Genomic DNA, 23,483 nt, shown 5'->3' on the forward strand with positions numbered 1-23,483 from the left:
GGCCCCTCAAATTGTAATAAGTAAAATCAAATAATTATGTAAATAGATTACATACATATACACATAGAATTAAAATATATATGCATATGTGTATAATTATAGTCTACGTGTATATTTATGTTATTATTTATGTTATTTTATATATCTATATATATATATATATATATATATATATATATATATATATATATATATATATATACCCCATAGAGAACACTCTGGAGTCTTGATAAAGTAAATTCAAACTGCTGCTTTATTAAGCAAACACAGTGATAAACACAATAGTCGACGTTTCAGTCTATGCAGACTTTTTTCAAGACAATTTACAATGTGACAATCACACAAAAATAAAACACTTTTGATAAAGCCTATCGAAGGAGAAACGTGTTAAGTGTATTGTTTATAACTTTTTTAGCACTATTTTATTATATATTATATTTCTTTTATTATATTTTTTTAACATTAAAGTACTTTTTTAATTGGACCATACTTTGCTGCTGTTGGATTGTTTGGAGCTATATCCCTGGTGGGGATCATACCACCTAAGCGCTTTTGATTGAGCAAACCGGAACTTGCTCATTAGCATGTGAGTAGGCTTAAATTATTTATTTCTGCTTACACTCCTTTTTTACGGTGTACACTATTGTGATTCTGTTTGTTTATCTCCACATATACACGGAAGCTTTAACACCTGTATCCTTGAGTGGGGATCATACCACTTCAAGCGCTGTCAGAGGAGCCAGGTTTTACGGCTCCATTACACGTGAGTGCACATTTTATAGTTTTTACCTACCCTTGCTTCATAGCTCTACATACTTCACCATATACGATTTTTATTTGTTTGTTTTTTATGAGGATACCCCCTACCACATCTACAACTTGAAGAATTACCTCTGCACTTGATCCATAGGCGGGGATTATTCCGCCCAGGCGCATACACTAGAGCTGTATTGAAGCTCCAGGAAAGTGTGAGTGCACATCTTTTATTTTATTTATCACCACTACAGTTTTAAATACTACACTATTATTTCTTCTCTGGTTCTCTTCACATATACGTTATCAAGGATTACTGAAGTGCTGCACCTACCCCCCTGTTTTTATCCAATTTACAATGCGAGCTTCTGGCTGTTATATACATAAGAAAAGAGTTTGATTGGAGGGTGTGGTAATGAAAACGAGGTAGTGTGACATCACCTGATGACGTGGTGTAAGAGAATTAGCATAAGTGATCAGGTTTAACCCTGTGAGGGTGAAAAAAAGCACAAAGAATATATGTATACAGGATAAACAAAAAAGGATATATGTACAGAATATACAAAAAAGGATCTCTGAGTACAACCCAAGAGGAGAATACTATGTGTATTGTTCTGTCTGTAGTATCAAAGCTTCATAGTCGAAAGAGGCATAGAGTGTAGTTTAAATTGTGACTAATATGTATCAGAGTGCTCTCTACTAGGTATATATATTTTGGTTGGAGATTGTGCACTGGAACAAAAAAAGACCGGAAACATCGAGTGCTGGGACCTGGAAATATATATATATATATATATATATATAAATCTTTTGAAATTTATAATTGTATTCTAAGTATATTTTTATAGGAATATATATACATTTGTGGTCGGGGAAAAAGCTGTAATGAGAGCATATTAGAAGTAGATATGTAAGGTCCCAAATCACCAGACTGAAAATGATAATGGGGAGCGGTCTGTCATCCCTTAAGAAGGGAAACCCAAGCCCCTCCTATGACAGACCGCCTGGCACCCCTACTGGGTATCTCTGCCAATCGATGCTTCCTAGCTGACGCTGAGGACCATAAGCACCGTAGACCCCACGACCAGCCGCAGCTTGGTTGGGGTCTCTCCGTCCCTTCCCGGACCAAACTCCTTGATCCAGAGATTCAGTGGGAAGGTCTCTCCTCCAGAGAGTATTGCTGTAGTAGATCTAGTGATATAGCTGTGAAGCAGGTTCCCTACAAGCACGAGACGAGTCTACGTGTTGAGGGTTAAGCAGGAATTGAATTTTAATGGTGCCACCCTGGCCTTTTATGACAATCTCCAAGCAAGGTGTACGCCCACATGGACCTTGTTGGGGACAAGGACACAAACTTACAAACCAATGATAACACATTTACAATGTATGACACTCACACATACAATACAATAAGTCTTACCCTTTAATTAGGAGCTAATTGAGTCAAGCACTATACTAAGCTCAATTATCTCCAAACACAAAAAACACACATTTCTAAAAAGTCCCAAAAGTACACCAAAACACATGGTATCCCCACAAACATCCCCTGATAGCCATGATCTGGGTGACCAACATATCCAAAAATCACCCAGATCAGTTCAGGGATTCAGAAATTTTATGGAAGTCATATTTTTTACCGACTGCAGGCATGGTCCCATAGCCGAAAATAGTTCCATAGAATCGCGGCTAAGTGCCGCTGGAGGACCAAACAGGAACCACAAGGTTTTCATGCTGAAAATAGTTCCAAGGCATTCACGGCTACTTCCCCCTGAAGTCTATTCAAAGTTTTGGTCCATGCGAACAAGATGGGCGCCACCTTGTGGTCAAATGGCACTTCAAATGGCTTTGGGAGTTCGGGAGTTCAAAATGTCTCTTCGAAAGTTCGAATTGTGGCCAAACAAGTACAAAAAGGCACACATAGTGGTTTTAACCAGGATTTAACACAGGGGCCATAGTCACAAGAGGCTGGCAAATATGCTCCTCCAAGAACCCGTGACGAGGTCCAGTTCGTCACACCTCCCACAACTACAGGCCCAGCCTTACATTTGTGGTTGGGGCAAAAGCCGTAATAAGATGCTTAAACTTGACATGTATAGCTTGGAGGAAAGACAAGACAGGGGGGATATGATAGAAACATTTAAATACATAAAGGGAATCAACACAGTAAAGGAGGAGATCATATTTAAAAGAAGAAAAACTACCACAATAAGAGGACATAATCTTAAATTAGAGGGGCAAAGGTTTAAAAATAATATCAGGAAGTATTACTTTACTGAGAGGGTAGTGGATGCATGGAATAGCCTTCTAGCTGAAGTGATAGAGGTCAACACAGTAAATGAGTTTAAGCATGCTTGGGATAGACATAAGGCTATTCTGACAATAAGGTAAGGCCAGGGACTAACGAAAGTATTTAGAAAATTGGGCAGACTAGATGGGCCGAATGGTACTTATCTGCTGACACATACTATGAGAGCATATTAGAAGTAGATATGTAAGGTCCCTATATGGGACCTATAGAAGTCGGTTGTGGTGTGTCGAACCCGACGATGTGGTGGGCCTGTAATAAAAGCGGGCAAAAAGAGTATACCATACCAAATTATACAGCCTACAGATCAACCATATTACAATATATTACATATACATGTTATGGAAGACTTGGCGTATTTAAGAACAGGTTGATGTATATATCTGGAGTAAGCATTATATGTCCAAATGTTCCTGGAGGTATAATAATATAATATATAATATTTTGGGGTATTAATAATTTTGCAATTCCATTTTTTTTTTAAATTGATCTGGGACTGTCTGACAACTCAGGCAGTCCCCCCAAAGCAGATCCATAGCCTGCTATTGCGGCCTTGTGATCTCACAGAGCAATCACATGGCCTGTGGGGCCTAATTCAGCAGGGCGTCAGGCAGTCCCCCCAAAGCAGATCCATAGCCTGCTATTGCGGCCATGTGATCTCAGAGAGTGATCACATGGCCTGTGGGGCCTGATTCAGCAGTGTGTCAGGCAGTTCCCCCAAAGCAGATCGCAGAGTATTGGAAGGCTCCCTGGGCTGAAAGACCTTACAACGTTATGGGGTTAAACCACTTGATGCATTCATTGCATTTAGCTATTTCGATTGCTTTTGTTTGATTTGCTCATTGCAAACAGCTGTAAGTCTGTACGTTTTGACACTGAACCTGATTTTGAATGGGGGCTGAATAATTTTGACTGTATTAGAGCTTTATAAATAAAATAGAAAATATTGATAATAACAATAACAACATAGAAATTGCTGATGTTTGCTCAATGGAGAATTTAATAACTTTATGTTTATATAAAGCTCTCGGTCTTTGTATGTGAATCAGCATTTGGACAGCTCCCTATAGTCTGCCTGTATTAAATGACTAGGATACCAGCACAGAGAGAGACTCCCGATTAATAATTAGCTCAGCACACTGGACAGTCACTGATTGTATCCTGTCCATTCTAAGCAGTCTGAGCAGCTCAATACTTTCCCATGTGATGCTGAGAGAGCTAAGGTCTGGGTCAATTGTAAGGGGACACCCTAAAAGATCCCCAAAGCATTTCAGTTTTGGTGGGGTTAGAAGGGGAAGGCTTGGGAAGGTTGCAGACAAGAGATCTACAGCTGGTGCTAGCTGTTTTGTAACCCCTACAAAAAAAAAGCATCATTAAAAGGGTGCATGTTTTCACTGGAGGTGTAAATACTAAACAATGATTTATATATTTTTTGGAATTCGGGCTGTGGAGTGTCACTTTAATATCTTTATTCACTAACGTGTGAATTGGCAGAAAAATGTCTAAACCAAAATAGCCAGATTTGAAAAATTCTCCAGGTCAACTCTATCTTCACTTTGTATATCTTCACCTTAAACTTGAAATTAACCTTGAATTCGCTTAGAATTCCCATCAATTCTCACTTAAGTGAATAACCCTGTAAATGTGACATTTTGATGCTTCTCCAGGATGTGGACACGTTCTTGGTGTCTTCAAAGCATCTGATGTGACATCAGAGGACACAGGCACAACTGCAGAGATTGATGATCTTCGGGACCAACATTCAAATCAAAACACCTTAGGAAACGTGTTCAATTCTCGTGTTAAAGTTTATGGGTTTATTTTTTACTTAATTTGTAATTATGGAGAACCGGTAAGGTAAAGGTGATTTAAGGGTCTAAATTAAAAATGTGATTTAAGAGTCTAAATTAAAATATCCTCCAACCCTCTCTTACTTTTCTAAATACCTCTCATAAACGCAATACCTCTCACACCATCAAGCTGATTTGATATCAAATGAATCCTGGAGCTTTTTCTGTTTTGAAATATGTCTGAACATCATCAATATGTAAAAATGTATTACTCCAAAGATAAAAAATACAAAACACCGATACCGACACAAAATCAATTCATTTTACAGTTACTTCAAACTTTGAGAAGATAATTGGACATTACCGAGTAAATACATATTTTGCTTGAAACAAAGATATTATTCATTTGTGTAATTATAACATAAAGTAGGTGACTTGCCTAAAAAATTACAGTATTTATATAAACGAGTGTTAAAATAGCTCTCCCAGGACTTGCATCCAAATAAATAAAAAATCGACATTTCAGTTTGATATCACAAACTTTCATCAGGACTAGGTTGCCCTCTAGAGGAGAGAGTTGTGGAAGTACTGGAAGTCAGCATTTGAATAGAATTTCCATTATTTTTTTTTCAATGTAACATTACTTTGATATACTTTATAATAATAGTATCTGTGCTTTAATGTTTCTGGAGCTTTTGGGAATCCAATTGAATGTTTTGTCTCCATTAAGCATTGATAGAAAAACTGAATTTGCAAAACTTATGTCAAACTGAGTGTAGCGGACCCCTTGGCAACCTGACCGGTTACCTCTGCTAATTCCCTTCCTCAAGCCGTTCAGGAACCCTTACAACAAGCAGGCATCTATTTTCCCCCCAGTAACTGGACAAAACACAGCTCTGGAGGTTACAACACTGACTGACTCCGTTAATTTGTTTTACAGACAAAGACCCCTAAATGGGGTCTCCAACACAAAACAACAGGGATTTCAATCCCAAGAAGCTGAAGGGGAGGAAGGACAATGCATCTAGGTTAAACTGGGCTGGCAGTGTCTCTGTGGCAAAGTCCTGCTCTGACAGTTAAAGGGAGGGGGAAGGGGGATGAGATACAGGCAGACCATGCACTTACTCTACTTTACAGAGCTGCTTCATATAAAGGCACAATACACGAAAGGGTTAGAAATACATCGGGAAACACAGAATTCAAGAGGAAACCACACAAATAAGCAGTGGGCATAGTACTTAGTAAGGGCGGTCCGTCACACTGAGTACTTAAGTAATAATTACATTTCATGAACTCATACCGATACAACCCTTAAAGACCCCATGCCACAAAGAGATGAGCTGGTTTTCTGACTTCTGTAGATGAATACCACCCAGCTACCATTAAATGAGGGGCATGCCATTTTGATATAGAAACTTTAGAGGCTAGACTTGTTATGAAGGAATTATTATATCATTGATCCTTAAGGAGATTAACTGATACATTGTTATTGACCAATTTAGTCATATTCCCAACTTGTATGATTTAAGTTTCCAGATTAGCATGCATAGAAAACGGTCCCGGAGAAATCATTTAACACACAGACAGCAAGTCGGTATAAAGATGATTATGTTTATTTATTGGAAGAGCAAGGTTATGTATGCAGTTTAGACAAAAAAAAGGCTTAATGCCAAAAAAGCATTTCTAACTAGTTTCATATAGTTTTCCTCTGATCACTCTTCTGAGCAGTATCTCTTGGTAGGGTTCCCAAGGCTCTACGGGTACATCTTTTAACACACATTTTTTGGAAGAACATGCTGACTTTGCTATGTGCTGCACGTGCATAATAAATACAACTAGCATAATGAGACAAGATGGAAGGACATAGCCTCATATCCTTCATAAATTCCCTATTTTATCAGCCACTATCTTGTGTCCAATACTGTAAAGGTTATTATCAACTATGATATTTTGATATCTGGCCATATGTTGGATGTTATTGATGGTGTTAGTGAGAGGTTGAAGGGAAACAGATGGTGTGCTCAAGTCCAAAGCTTGGGGGTGCCAAGTGGAAGTGATGGCAAGTTCAGCATCTGGGATGAAAGTGATGGTTGTGTTGGACCACTTAATCATGGTGAGGTTAATGAGGGATCCCACAAAAGGTGTAGAAACTAAATTGAGCTAATGGGATTTGCAAACCCCAAGATTTATTATGGAGAAGTTTCCATTTCTTGCCTCGTGACTATGTGTTTTAAATCAGTTTGATGTTTTGCTTGTGTAAAAAAAACAATGTATGAATTTCTTATCTAACACACTTTTATCTTAGAGTTCATAAAGAGCACAATGCTCAATTTTAAGAATTGGGTCTAATATTTATAGTATGCACATATTTAATCTATATAAATTATTTAAAAACGAGAAGATACAGTGTCTTCATGTTCTTGTTAGTGTCTCTTCAGGAGATAATAGACATTCAAACTAAATTCCTTTGATACGTTCCTGGATTTTATGAATGCTTTGTTTCATTGCATGCTTTACATCCTTGTTCCTGAGACTATAAATGATGGGATTGAGTAAAGGTGTTAACATAGTATAAATTAGGGCATAAATCTTATCGTGTTCCACAGAACGTGCTTGTTTTGGAACGACATACACAATAAACGCAGTGCTATAGAACAGCACTACCACAATGAGGTGGGAAGAGCAGGTAGAGAAGGCTTTACTTCGACCTTTGTTTGTCTTTATCTTTATAATTGAATATATAATTATTAAATACATGACTATAACAAACATAAGAATAAAAAAGGTGGCGACTGTACTGACAGACTGATTTGCAGTATTAATAGGTGTTATGTCACCACATGCGATGCTCATGAGTGGTGCTAGGTCACAGAAGTAATGCTTTAGGTCATGCGAGCCGCAGTAAGGAACTCTTACGGTAAGTGTCAGTGGCATGATGGCAACAAGAAATCCGTAGGACCAGCAGAATGAAACTAGCAGCTTACATACTCGACCAGTCATGATAGTGTTATAGCGAAGAGGATTATATATAGCCATACAGCGGTCAAACGCCATGACAGCCAACATGGAGCACTCTGTAATGCCTAAAGAATGGAACATGTACAGTTGGACAAAACACCACCGGAACGAGATCCTCTTGTCATTGGTCACCAAGATGGACAGAAGCTTGGGAACAGTTGTAGATACATACCACAGCTCCAGGAATGACAATATGGTAATGAAGAAGTACATGGGTGTGTGGAGAGTTGCGTTGAAGCGCATTACTAAGATGATAACCAAGTTACCAATGATTGTAAAGAGATAGATAGCGAGAAAAAGGACAAACAAATACATTCGAAATTCCTCAAGATCATAAAATCCTTGAAGCAGAAAATCACGGAATAGAGATTGATTCACCTTCTCCATGACATGTTTTTTTTCAGACAATCAGTAAAATAAATACTTTTGTCTTCATTGGATCTGCAACAATAAAAAACAGTCAGATATGAGTTTATATTGGTTCATTGCTTTCAGTGGGTTTATTTTTTCTACAAGTCTTGACCTGATATCTCCAACCTCACAACTTGGCTCAGGACCAGTCCGGCTAATTACAATGCAAGACAGCTTTGTGAGATCCCATGAGACCCACCTGGAAGCCTTTTCCTGCCCTCTTCTGGTTGTCAGCCCTTACTTGTGCCTACTGATCAGACAGCTGGGCAGGTTATGCTGCAGGCAAATCTATCTTACCATTTCTTACAGCAATGAAGTCAGAATGACAGAAGGTGGAGACACAAAGCCCGGTGTAATTTTGGGTTGCATGGAGATATATCTAGTATATTATTTATGAGCCGTCTGTATATCTATCGATGTTAACCCAATTAAAATTTTCGTTCGTTTTCAGTTTATCTTCCAAGTAAACCTTCTCCTCAGAACAGTTCAATCATTGGAGCCCTTATGACTCTTTTCTCCACTTATATTTCTTGTTCCGATTAGCTCAAAAGCTTAGTTTGTGTTAGTTTATCACAGAGCTCCATATCATTAAAACTCACAATAATGTGCCATGTATATGAGTGTATCACAGAGCTCCACAGCCACGAGACTCAGTAATATTCAATATGTATCAGTCTGTCACAGGGTTCCACAGCAGTAAAACTAACAGTAATATACACTATGTATGTCACAGAGCTTCACAGCAATGAGACTCACAGTAATATGCACTATGCATATCACAGAGCTTCACAGCAATGAGACTCACGGTAATATGCACTATGCATATCACAGAGCTTCACAGCAATGAGACTCACAGTAATATGCACTATGTATATCACAGAGCTTCACAGCAATGAGACTCACAGTAATATGCACTATGCATATCACAGAACTTCACAGTAATGAGACTCACAGTAATATGCACTATGTATATCACAGAGCTTCACAGCAATGAGACGCACAGTAATATGCACTATGCATATCACAGAGCTTCACAGTAATGAGACTCATGGTAAAATGCACTATGCATATCACAGAGCTTCACAGCAATTAGACTCACAGTAATATGCACTATGTATATCACAGAGCTTCACAGCAATGAGACTCACAGTAATATGCACTATGCATATCACAGAGCTTCACAGTAATGAGACTCATGGTAAAATGCACTATGCATATCACAGAGCTTCACAGCAATTAGACTCACAGTAATATGCACTATGTATATCACAGAGCTTCACAGCAATGAGACTCACAGTAATATGCACTATGCATATCACAGAGCTTCACAGTAATGAGACTCATGGTAAAATGCACTATGCATATCACAGAGCTTCACAGCAATTAGACTCACAGTAATATGCACTATGTATATCACAGAGCTTCACAGCAATGAGACTCACAGTAATATGCACTATGTATATCACAGAGCTTCACAGTAATGAGACTCACAGTAATGTGTTTGGTGCATGTCAGTGAGAATACTATAGAAAAACTATTTGCCTTGAGTGTTTCAACAGTTGGATTGTAGAAAGGAAACAGATGACAACAGACCGATCCCATTCCACACTATAAACTATATCACCTCATTGAAGAAAGCCGCTTATTAAATGTTTACTTTCTGCCCTATATCTGGGTTTGGTGACCTATTCATGGATTATCTGTGGATTTCAATGTGTAATTTAATGTGTCACTCAATGGGCCATTCAATATGTCACTCAATGTGTTATTCAATGTGCCATTTAATGTGCCAATCAATGTGTCATTCAATGTGCCAATCGATTTGCCCATCAATATATCATTCAATGTGTCACTCAATGTGTCACTCAATGTGCCAATCAATGTGTCACTCAATGTGTCACTCAATGTGTCACTCAATGTGTCACTCAATGTGTCATTCAATGTGTCACTCAATGTGTCTTTCAATGTGTCATTCAATGTGCCAATCAATGTGCCAATCAATGTGTCACTCAATGTGCCATTCAATGTGCCAATCAATGTGTCACTCAATGTGTCACTCAATGTGCCTTTCAATGTGTCATTCAATGTGCCAATCAATGTGCCAATCAATGTGTCACTCAATGTGCCAATGAATGTGTCATTCAATGTGTCACTCAATGTGTCACTCAATATGTCATTCAATGTGCTATTTAATGTGTCACTCAATGTGCCAATCAATGTGTCATTCAATGTGCCAATCAATGTGCCAATCAATGTGTCACTCAATGTGCCAATCAATGTGCCAATCAATGTGTCACTCAATGTGCCATTCAATGTGCCAATCAATGTGCCATTCAATGTGCCATTCAATGTGCCATTCAATGTGTCTTTCAATGTGTCATTCAATGTGTCACTCAATGTGTCATTCGATGTGCCATTCAATGTGTCATTCAATGTGCTATTTAATGTGTCACTCAATGTGTCTTTCAATGTGTCTTTTATTGTGTCTTTCAATGTATCACTTAATGGGTCATTCAATGTGTCACTCATTATGCCATTCAATGTGTCATTCATTTTGCCATTTAATGTGCCCTTCAATGTGTCATTCAATGTGTCTTTTAATGTATCACTCAATGTGCCATTTGATGTGTCATTCAATGTGTCACTCAATGTGCCATTCGATTGGGTAAATTAAATAGAAGTGACAATTCCCTTTTAATGATGTTATGCAGCATAAAATGAGGGTAAGCTCATGGATATCTTGAAGATTAATTTTTCACTCTATCTTATTCTCTATATATGGCTTTGTATACATTTTATTCCCTATATACTGATCTGTATACATTTTATCATGGAAAGACAGGTCCGGGAGCAGATGGCTCCCTACTAACACAGATGGAAGGAAGGATCCAGGGAGATATTTGGAACAATAATTTTACAGAAAAGAAGGACGGGGCCCTTTAAGTGATATTTATTATCATGAGACCACAATGTGGAGAACAGGTTTATTTTAGTTTTTTTTGTAATCTGCCTGGATAATAACCTAGAAAAGTCCACGTACTCTCAGAATATGATGTTTTCTTTTATCTACTCTACAGAATTCAGAACAAAATAAAGTATATTCAGTGTAAATCCACATTATATTCGTATTTAGTTTGCCCAAATATTGCAAAGAATTATTTTTGCTGAGGCTGATAAATTCTAGGCTACAGACATGTGACACATGAAGAGGGCAGTGATAGGCTGAATTATATTCTTGCCTTTATCACAGAATAGGCTTATGAAATATTTATGAGTTGTTTTTACATGTTAAAGCTTTTTAGGAATGACTAAAACGACAGACCATCTATTTCCTTTTCTTAACAAATAGAAAATAAAAACATTTAATGCTGTGTTTAAACATGAAAGATATACAGGTATTAAGCAAAATAAACAAATTACAAAAACAATTACTATTTAAAGCAGCAACAGAATGCAAGAAAAATACCTCCCAAAATATATAATCTTATAAAACATTAAGGAACAACACAGATGGCATCTGGGAGACACACACATACACAATCATGCACACAAACACACCTCACAGAGACACACAAACCCACAAAACACAGACACACAAACATGTACAGACAAAGTCTCACACACGCGCAAAGCCACACAAATGCCCAAACACACACACACATCTGTACACAGTAAAGCTGTCACTGATATCCTAAATAGATCCATGCACTAAATACCAGCTTGTCAGGGTCAATTCCCATCTTTAAACTTATATATGAAGTGTGAGTTTTGTATATTGGTTCTGTGCTTTTTGTTACAATAATGTTTTGAGTTGGTTTCTTCTTTGTCTTTCTTTTTTGTTTATTGGTCGAAATACACAATTCTAAATTATATAATTGATGGTAAATACAGCAAAACAGTGCTTTGTATTTCACCCTTGACTTAAAACAATAAATGTTTTGAACAATAAAAAATAATTTGAGTAATTTTATATGCACTATAATGATTTTTTATTAATGAATTTGTTATTAATGAATACTGTTTTTCTGAGTAGTTTGCAGACTGTCCAGTTATAAACCGTGTTTAGACATTTGTCTCGTCTACAATTTCTGTCAGCAAAGTGGCGTACCACCAATAATATCTTTATGGCCCATAATTTTATTTATGTGTTAATTTTTCCTTCTAATAAAAGATGAACTATTCATGTTTGTGATTGGAACATAGAGCAACGACCCTCCCCACTGGCTACCACTTGTAGTACCTTGACCTTTATGGTGATCGCGAATAATAGATTATATAGCATGATAAAATGAGTGTGCCTTGAGGAAGATGTGTTCACTATGATTTCAGACTTCTATTAAATGCTTGTTACACAATAGTTAATTGTGTAGGTGTGATTTATAGGCCCCCAGGACAAACAGAAGAGTTAGATAATCTACTAGTTGAGGAAATAGCTAAATTGACAATGAAGGGGGAAGTTATCATCATGGGTGACTTTAATCTTCCTGATGTGAATTGGAAAACCAAAATAGCTGCTTGTGCCAGGAGCACACATATTCTAAACTCCCTACTGGGACTATATATATATATAAAACAAGTCGTTGAGGAGCCAATTCGTAAAGAGGCCATACTAGATTTAGTGTTAACATATGGAGATTTGGTATCAGATATTACTGTAGGTGAAAGTTTAGGATCCAGTGATCATCAGTCAGTGTGGTTTAACCCCTTAAGGACACATGACAGAAATATTCCATCATGATTACCTTTTATTCCAGAAGTTGTGTCCTTAAGGGGCTAATATAGGAACAGTGACGAGTCACACCATGCAAAAACAAAAGTTTTAGACTTTAGAAAAACAGACTTTTCTAAAATTAGAATATGTGTAAAGGAGTGGCCGGCTATGCAAACAGAAAGAATGGTCAGAGTTCAAGCCGAGGTCAAAGGTAATAGAGAAATGGAGCACGAATAGACAAGCCAAGGTCAAGGATCTGAGAAGACAAGATAAATGTGAGACAAAGCCAAAGTTTGGTAACTAGATTATCAGAAACAGTATAATGCGCTATTGGGCTAACAGAAGACCACAACAGGGCAACAAGGAACGGAAGAGTTTAAATATGCTTAGGGTATTTCTGATTGACTAGCTCCCAATCGGAATTAACTATCACATGTGGAAGGTATTTGGTCCTTCCACTGTGAGTTGTGATGTTATAATTGCGGGCTGAGTCAGGTGGCTGACTTGGGCGCATATTTAAGTACACTGCACGTGAGCGTGCAGCATCAGAAATACTGGCAGCAGAGATTGGAACAGCCACAGGTGGCGGGCAGGCTTCAGAAGCCGCTGCTTGTAGTAAGGAGTGAAATTGAAGCCACTGCGAGTGGTGCACGGGAACTGGAAGCCACCGCTCGTGGTGAAGAATTAGGTGAGGCTGCCGCGAGCGGCTTGCGGCCACCAGAAGCCACTGCTCACAGGATGCAGGCAGGGAACCTGACATTAGTTAGATTAAAAACAAAAGAAGGAAAGTATGTAGAAGAGGATAACAGTCTAGCTGACTGCCTCAATGAATATTTTTGTTCAGTATTTACAGATGAAAATGAAGGAAAATGGCCTCAGTTAGGAAAAAGGACAAATGAGTCATTTCTTACATGTGAGTTTACAGAGGAAGAGGTTCTATTTCAACTGTCAAAGGTAAAGACAAATAAGTCGATGGGGCCTGATGCGACGCACCCAAAGTTATTAAAAGAGCTTAGTGGTGTACTAGCAAAACCATTAACAGATTTATTTAACCAATCATTGTTAACAGGAGTAGTCCCAGAAGATTGGACGTTATCACATTTTGCGCCCATTCACAAGAAAGTTAGTAGGGAGGAGTCGGGCAACTATAGGCCAGTAAGCCTTACTTCAGTAGTGGGGAAAGTGATGGAAACCATGTTAAAGGATAGGATTGTTGAACATCTAAAAACACATGGATTTCAAGATCAGAGACAACATAGGTTTACTTCAAGGAGATCATGTCAAACTAAGCTTATTGATTTTTTTATTGGGTAATAATATATCAGGGTGTTGCAGTAGACATTGCTTACCTAGATTACAGTAAGGCTTTTGACACTGTCGCACATCAAAGGCTTATCAATAAACTGCAATCCTTAAATTTGGATTCCAATATTGTTGAATGGGTAAGGCTGTGACTGAGTGACAGGCAACAGAGGGTTGTAGTCAACGGAGTATATATTCGAAGCTTGGGCTTGTCATCAGTTGGATACCTCAGGGATCAGGGTACTTGGACCCATTTTCTTTAATATTTTTATTAGTGATATTGCAGAAGGTCTTGATGGTAAGGTATGTATTTTTGCTGATGATACTAAGATATGTAACAGGGTTGATGTTCCAGGAGGGATAAGCCAAATGGCAAATGATTTAGGTAAACTAGAAAAACTGACATTTAATGTGGATAAGTGCAAGATAATGCATCTTGGACGTAAAAACCCAAGGGCAGAGTACAGAATATTTGATTGAGTCCTAACCTCAACATCTGAGGAAAGGGATTTAGGGGTGATTATTTCAGAAGACTTAAAGGTAGACAGACAATGTGGCTTATGGCTTATGGATACACTTGTTAGTATTGAACCATATTTTAATTTAATTTTACTATTTTAAAAATAAATAAAAGTATTTTACACAAATGTTCTGTAATATGTCAGAATAATGCCTATTTTTACAGATATTTGTAAGCAATAGTTTAATATGCATTGTTAACCCTACAATTACATTAATATTATGTGATCGTATTTCTAATGTATTCATTTTTTTGATCCTCAATATTTAACATTTTCCAAATATAAGAGAAAAAATATGAAACAATGTAAATAAATGAATACAAAGTGAATGCGTTATATGTATAAATACATATAAAGGAACACATTTAAAAAAAAAATTGGTAAGATACAAGATACTATATTAATGCAGAGAGTATAGTATATACACAGTATATAGTATAGTAAGTATTATATTTTACAAGTATGGAGAATGTAAATGAATATAATATGTCACAATAGATTAATTATAAAGTACAATATTGAAACCCACCTTGTGCGTATTCTCCGGTGATAGCAAATGTTGACTTGATGTGAGACGGGTTTTTATACCGTTGGGTTGGCATCATTTACTCAGACGTCCAAATTTAAAGTCCCCCTTCTCATTGAGTGTTTTTGTTTTGATAATGTTTGTTTGGCAATTTAGATACTTTTTGTTATCTCGTGGGAGAGCATTGCAACTTCTTGGCATCATTAAATGAAAATGTTACAATAATGAATCCTCTGAGTCTAATTAAATATGTAAAAACTCTGGGGGCTGTTAGCGCGCACTCTGCCATAACCCATGATAATAAATGTTTTGCTGCCACTCAGTGCTTTGTTATATGTTTTGGTATATTTGTGGACACTAAGACCACAAATGGGCTGATTGAAACTGACCAACAGAGAGAAACATGTAATAAGTACGGATAGACTGTGTTTCAGAGACATACCTTGCCATCCTGGGGTTATCACCACCTTTCAGATTACCAACAGAAAGAAATATGTCTCAGTCTATATTACTATGTATAAATGCAACATGACTTAATCCCTGTAACGGACTGCAGGTACTCCGACTGAGTACCTTCTCGGTTTCCTTCACCATTTCCAGACCATCAGGTATCTCCTTGATGAGTTTAAATACTTGAAGTACTTGATGCCGTTGGGATCGCTCACATGCTTATCTCAAAGTAATCTGAGAAGCATTCAGAGGAGATATGTAGTGAGTGATTATAGCAGTGATTATAGTCTTTACCCCACACCATGAGTCGAGACTAAGTGTAGGAGTCAAAACAGAACAGCCTTTATTGCAGCTGTATAGAGGTATTTTTTTTTTACCAAAAGAGGGTCATTAGCATACAATAGCGTAATTAACAGTACATACAGTTCCCCATCAAGTACTCTTCCAACAACTCCTTGATTTTCTGAAAAACAACCCTCAGCCCCACCAGAACAAATACTTGGTGCCATTTTGTCCATATCACTTTTGTCAACAAAATATGTGTGTAGAAAGCAAAAGTCTAGGTTCTCTATTAGACCACTGTGTCCATTAATTATAATTCAAACAATCTGACATATACATATTTTATGAACACAACAAATGTGCATTGTACCAAGCAAGAGGAACCCCTGCCCTGCAAGCATGGGTCCTTGACAAACCCTAGTCCAATAACTCATTGTCGGGTTCATAATTACCCATAGGAAACCAGTCATTCAGTAAGGGTTCCCATTAACTATAATGATATCCCCATGCCTTGCTGTAGTCTTTATGGTTACATAGAATGTGATGGTAGATAAGAATCATTCAGCCCATCTAGTCTGCCCAATTTTCTAAATACTTTCATTAGTTCCTGGCCTTATCTTATAGTTAGGATAGCCTTATGCCTATCCCACGCATGCTTAAACTCCTTTACTGTGTTAACCTCTACCACTTCAGCTGGAAGGCTGTTCCATGCATCCACTACCCTCTCAGTAAAGTAATACTTCCTGCTTTTATTTTTAAACCTTTGTCCCTCTAATTTAAGACTATGTTCTCTTGTTGTGGTAGTTTTTCTTCTTTTAAATATAGTCTCCTCCTTTACTGTGTTGATTCCCTTTATGTATTTGAATGTTTCTATCATATCCCCCCTGTCTTGCCTTTCCTCCAAGCTATACATGTTAAGATCCTTTAACCTTTCCTGGTAAGTTTTATCCTGCAATCCATGAACCAGTTTAGTAGCCCTTCTCTAAACTCTCTCTAAAGTATCAATATCCTTCTGGAGATACGGTCTCCAGTACTGCGTACAATACTCCAAGTGAGGTCTCACCAGTGTTCTGTACAATGGCATGAGCACTTCCCTCTTTCTACTGCTAATACCTCTCCCTATACAACCAAGGATTCTGCTAGCATTTCCTGCTGCTCTATTACATTGTCTGCCTACCTTTAAGTCATCTGAAATAATTACTCCTAAATCCCTTTCCTCAGATGTTGAGGTTAGTAAGGTATCAAATATCCTATACTCTGCCCTTGGGTTTTTACGTCCAAGGTGCATTTTATTGTACTTATCCACATTAAATGTCAGTTGCCACAGCTCTGACCATTTTTCTAGTTTACCTAAATCATTTTCCATTTAGCTTATCCCTCGTGGAACATCAACCCTGTTACATATCTTAGTATCATCAGCAAAATATTCTTCTGCAATATCACTAATAAAAATATTAAAGAGAATGGGTCCAAGTACAGATCCCTGAGGTATCCCACTGGTGACAAGACCATGCTTTGAATATACTCCATTGACTACAACCCTCTGTTGCCTGTCATTTAGCCACTGCCTTACCAATTCAACAATCTTGGAATCCAAACTTAAATATTGCAGTTTATTGATGAGCCTTCTATGTGAAACAGTGTCAAAAACCTTACTGAAATCTTGGTAAGCAATGTCTACTTCACCACCCTGATCTATTATTTTACCTACCCAATCAAAAAAAATCAATAAGATTAGTTTGGCATGATCTCCCTGAAGTAAACCCATGTTGTCTCTGATCTTGAAATCCATGTGAATTTAGATGTTTAACAATCTTATCCTTTAACAAGGTTTCCATCACTTTCCCCACTACTGAAGTAAGGCTTAGTGGCCTATAGTTGCCCGACTCCTCCGAAGTCTTCCAGTAGGGCTTCATGTTTCAATCTTACAGTATTCCAGAGAGTATGGATAGCACAGCACAGTGAATAGGAGAACCTGGTGGGATTGATGTACAGAGCCTCTCAAGTCAATAATCACTCAACCTAGCCTTGATTTCCAGGTGAGTCACTCAGAACATTTCCAGAGGGAAACTGCATTCATCTTTAGAGAGGTTCTGGGTTTTTTATTCAATGTAAAAAAACATATTTGCTGTTGTATGCGTATGATAAACGTATGATAAACGCCTTATTGAAAGACCTGGATTACTGGCATGAGAAACCCATTTCATGGATAAGGAGACTACACAGAGTAAAAATTAATCTTCTACCGCGCCTCCTGTTCCTTTTCCAGGCACTGCCAGTCAAGGTCACTAAGGGAGATCTAAAAATGCTATAAACAGCGATATATGACTTTATCTGGGCTAGGAAGAGGCATAGGATAGTGAGACAGACCCTATATACCCCCAAATGCAGAGGAGGACTGGGACTACCCAGTCTTCACCTCTACTACTAATCGGCGCAACTAGCACAAATTATAGAATGGCACTCACCACCTGAAACCCACAGATGGGTTGATTTAGAAACACTACTCATGTGCACCAATCTCCCACAATTCTGGATATGGGTTCCTACAGCTCATAGACCAGCAATCCGCACGACCTGCCCAGCAATTCACTCGATCAGAATATGGGACTCTACAGCCCACAAGTACTTGCTCTCCCACCCAGTATCACCACTCACTCCATACCTCCGCAACAATGCATTTCCTCCTGGACTGACACCCAGGGACTTCAGGGGTATTGAAAACACGGGTATACAACGCTATCATCAACTTTACCAATCAGGTACACTTAGAACCTTCGAAGACCTAAAAACTCTAGCCCCGCTAACCACTAAAGATCACTTTAGGTACTTCCAACTATGGGACTTTGCTGGACCTGCATGAGTACGGACCGCTGCTAGGGCCAAGCCAACCTTTTATGAAACATTATGCGTGACCGACGGACCACGTACTGGCCTCATCACACTCCTCTATATAAAACTAAGTGCACCGACAGATGCGGCCCAAACCCCTGCATATATCACACAATGGGAGTCAAAACTACAACAAACATTAGAGAGTGGCGAATGGCAAGACATATGGGAGGCAGCAGCAAAAACATTCATCTGTATCTACACCAAGAGCAATGTTAAAAAACACTCATGAGGTGGTACACCACCCCGGTCAAACTATACCGAATGGGCAAAACATCCACAGACACATGCTGAAGGGGCTGTGGAGAGAAAGGCAAATACTTACACATGTGGTGGAACTGCCCAAAAGCAGAACGTTACTGGGAGGACATAGTCCGACTACTGACAGAAGTACTGCAGAGACCGATAAAACCAGACCCCTGGGCATTCTTAATAGCTCGACCTCTAGACAATCTAATTGACAAAGAACAAAAGTTATTCAAAATAAATAAACAAAATAAACTTGGCCGCTAGGAGAACTATGGCACAAACCTGACTACACACTGACATGCCACACATGGAAAGGGTCACTCACAACATCAAAGAGGCTCATCTAATGGATAAACTCACAGCACAAGTACGGGACACTTACCCAGCATTTCTTAAAATCTGGGAACTGTGGGAGGACTACACTAACCGCTGACAGACACGCCACCGCTATGTTGTACTCTGCCTGACAAAGGCTGGAGTTGACCATACGTGTCGTCCACCCCACACCTGAGGAATTCCCACCTACTCCTGATCCCTCCTACCCCTCCCTCCCCCACTCTCTTTTTCACTTCTTCATTTCTCTACCTCTACCTTCTTTCCTGGCAAATTCTTAAAACTGTTCATGCCTATACAGGGTATACGTCACCAACCTAAAGGCACAAGTATACAAATATGTGTTACACAAAGAACCGTGGAAAGTGCGCTTAGATTATTAAAAACAATATATGCGGCAACAGCTTCACACTACATGGTAAGCCTCCCTCACCCCCTGTGATAACAATCACATCCCTGGGTAGCTGAGGATACTAGGAGTAACATATCCAAATTTCACGAAAATCCATTCGGTAGTTTTCGTGTCGCATTGTGTGGAAGTTTGACCGGCTCGCCATGTGGTTGTATTCGAGTAAGAGTTACATGAAATTGGTAGAAAGAGCCGGTCTCCGTTCGTGCGGAATTACACGAAAACTACCACAGTTATACAGCATCTGGTTCCATATGAATGCTCCCCTAATTCGGTTGATTGTAACTCCCGAACGCCAGTTTGATATTGTAAGTGGAAATCGTTCAGACGGGACTTCCATAGAGACCGGGTGTTCATGTGTTTGTCATGCCGAAAATGGTTCCAGGCAATACACGAGTAAGTCCCGCTGACTGCATTCGGGAGATCTAAGATGGCCACTATCCTTTGTTCTCGCCACGTGTTCGTATGCCGTATGGCGGCCACCTAGAAGCACTCAATTACCTTGCGGTTTTCGTGGTTACTTGGTGTTCTAAGTTCTAATTGCTACCCAGGGTGGTCTCCATTCGGTAGAATGAATAAATGTCCCGAACACAGGAATAACAACGAATACGTTACAGTCACTTAACTAGCAGGGAGAGGAATTAACCGAATGGGTATGGTAAACATAAGGAAATCCTTTACACATATATAGCGGTTATCCCGTGTAGCAGAGGGTTTTCAACCGCTGGAGGGTGTCCTTTTCCCGATCAGTGAGGAGGATTCTCAGCATCCAGTCGCGATCCAAGTGAAGAAGCTCTTACAAGAGCTAGTGTGAATAGCTGTATAGCGGTTACCGCAATAAGAGACAGGACTCTAGATTGAGGGTGAAGTAGAACTGAACTTTTATTCAAACACTCTGCTTTTATGCCCATTCTACAAACATAATACCGCCCACAAGGTTTTGAAGTACAACCAATCAATACATACAATACACTCAGACACTCCCACACAAAATCCTCCCCTCTGCCTGTGATATAATTACTGAACACAATGGGCAAACGTAATTATCACAGGCAGGAAAAATACACAGTTATGCACAATATTCATAACTCCAAAAGTATACATCACATTCACATAAAACACATTTTCAGAATCAGCATACTCCAAATACAAACATACGTCAAAATCATACAAATTGGTCCAGTGGGTCAAAAGTTAGTTGGAAGTCCCTATGTGACCGCCTGCAAGCATGGCTTGGGTGTGGTAAGCCAATTATCTCCAGCATACAGAAAATAGTTCTATTCACAACAACAGTAAAAACACATAAAAATACATAAAAATACATAATTCCTATCATACTGAACAGAACCCCCACATTCTATCCCCAGATAGCTTGGATCTGAGCACTCACTATATCCGAACAGCGCTCAGATCACACGAACACAGTCAAATCGCCATGGGGTTAAACCATAGCAAGGGCTGATGATGATACCTGGCTTTCTGCGACACCGGGTATATACCGTTGTGGGCATTGTATTAACTGCAATGGGGTTGTTAAGACCTGCAGTGGTTATGGTACTGCGGTCTTCTATTCCTTTCCCAACAGCTGAACATAAGTGATATAGCTGCAGCAGGGAGTAGAGGAATAGTGTAGATGAATGCAGCTTCCAAGTCAGTTCTCCCCAGCAAATAGAATATTCCCCAAACATGAGCCTAGACTTCATGAAGGGTGTAACATGATTCATGTTTATTGAAAACACACTGGCTTTTATGAGAAATCCTCCTGCAAGAGGACTTCCCACAGCAAACAAAGACATTAGCCAATCATCATACAGTTTTACAGTAATACACGCCTTCCCTCTGCCTGGGAGATATTGAGATAAGTTAAGGAATAAATCAATTATCTCCAGGCAGAGGGCACACAATTTCCCCAAAAGTTGGAACACCCCTTTCCACACAAGGTATCCCCACAAATATCCCCTGATAGCCCCGATCTGGGACACACACATATCCAAATTTCACCCAGATCGGTTCAGGGGTTCTTAAAAAGTATGGAAGTCATGTTTTAACGACCACACACAAGGCTCCTGCCCAAAACAGTTCCACAAATTCAGCGTGTGCGGTCGGTCAATTGAGAAAAAGGTAAAAAATGAACAAAGTACCGAATGGATCCTCCTGACTCATAGGAGCGATTGCTCCCCTTGTCTGTACGAACAAAACTACTGAATGGCGGTCTTCTGGCTGTTTGGTAATTAGGAGAAGCCAGACACTCGACGACCAAGTCCCGCTGACTCCCCTCGTGCGAACAAGATGGCCGCCGTTTTCTATTCCACATGGCATTCGGCTAACGAACAGCGGCCGCCCAGGGAGCACGTAATAGTCGGTTCTTTAAACTTAATGAGCCAGGAGGGTGGTCTGTGTTCGGTAGTTTCAAACTACCGAACCAATCTTCACTATTTAGGCAGTGAATGGGGAAAACACACGAATAGAGAAGAAAATGTAAAACAAAAGTCCTTTTTCTTCACAGGGATGATCACGGGAGACCATTTTACACACCCGAGGACGGGTAGGTGATACCCGATTCGGGAATTTTGTAATTGTCAGTCTCAGTTTGTAGTATACATGCTCAAATGCCCGTGTGGATTGGCGTATGTGGGTGAAACCACGTGTACGCTCAGGGCCGGTGCTACCTGTTAGGCGGACTAGGCAGCCGTCTAGGGCACCACTTGGGGAAGGGGCGCCGCCAGGAGCGCCGGCCCCCTTCATGCTGCAGCTGTCCGAGCGCTCTGTAGAGCGCCTCATGCAGCTGCAGCTTTGCCTGGGCTGGTGCGTCCATGAGGCTGCACCGCCCGGGTGCAGCATGAGGAGAGGGGCTGACAGGAGGGAAGCGCTCAGCGCTCCCTCCTGTCACTCCCTCACTGTAGCGTGGCCGAGCGCTGTATGGTCTGCGGGTACAGGGAGCATCTGTCTCCTGTACCCGGCCGGACTAACAGGAAGTGCACACTGAGTCAAACAAAAGCTCCCTATACCCGCGGACCATACAGCGCTCGGCCATGCTACAATAGAGGTGGGGGGAGAAATAGAGTGGGGAGGAGGGAGGGGGGAGAAAGAGAGTGGGGAGGAGGGAGGGGGGAGAAAGGGAGGGGAGAGAAAGAGAGTGGGGAGTGGGGAGGGAGGGAGGGGGAGAAAGAGAGTGGGGAGGGGGGAGAAAGAGAGTGGGGAGGGAGGGGGTAGAAAGAGAGGGACAAGGGAGGGGGAGAAAAAGAGTGACAAGGGAGGGATGGGGGAAAGAGAGTGACAAGGGAAGGAGGGGGGAAAGAGAGTGACAAGGGAGGGAGGGGGGAAGAGAGTGACAAGGGAGGGAGGGGGGGAAAGAGAGTGACAAGGGAGGGAGGGGGGAAAGAGAGTCGCACACACTGCATCCCGTACATACACAGAAACACACCTTGCAGCCCTTAAACATACAAACACAGATTCACACAATGCATTCCTTACACACATATCAGGACATCCCCTACACACTCCACCCCCTGTGAACAAACTCATTGGTGG

General features: G+C 39.8%; 1 protein-coding gene across 1 annotated transcript; it reads right to left on the reverse strand.

The window, feature by feature from the left end:
- Nucleotides 1-7,305: 7,305 nt before the first annotated feature.
- Nucleotides 7,306-8,253, reverse strand: LOC134582707 (olfactory receptor 6N2-like). The gene has a single exon (XM_063439351.1). The coding sequence runs from the start codon at nucleotides 8,251-8,253 to the stop codon at nucleotides 7,306-7,308; it is 948 nt and encodes a 315-aa protein (XP_063295421.1).
- Nucleotides 8,254-23,483: the final 15,230 nt, after the last annotated feature.

This window comes from Pelobates fuscus, chromosome 13 (assembly GCF_036172605.1).
Source record: "Pelobates fuscus isolate aPelFus1 chromosome 13, aPelFus1.pri, whole genome shotgun sequence".
Taxonomy (NCBI): domain Eukaryota; kingdom Metazoa; phylum Chordata; class Amphibia; order Anura; family Pelobatidae; genus Pelobates; species Pelobates fuscus.

Excerpts from the sequence above, each read along its gene's own strand:
- LOC134582707 (XM_063439351.1), bottom strand. The coding sequence starts at position 8,253 with ATGGAGAAGGTGAATCAATCTCTATTCCGTGATTTTCTGCTTCAAGGA.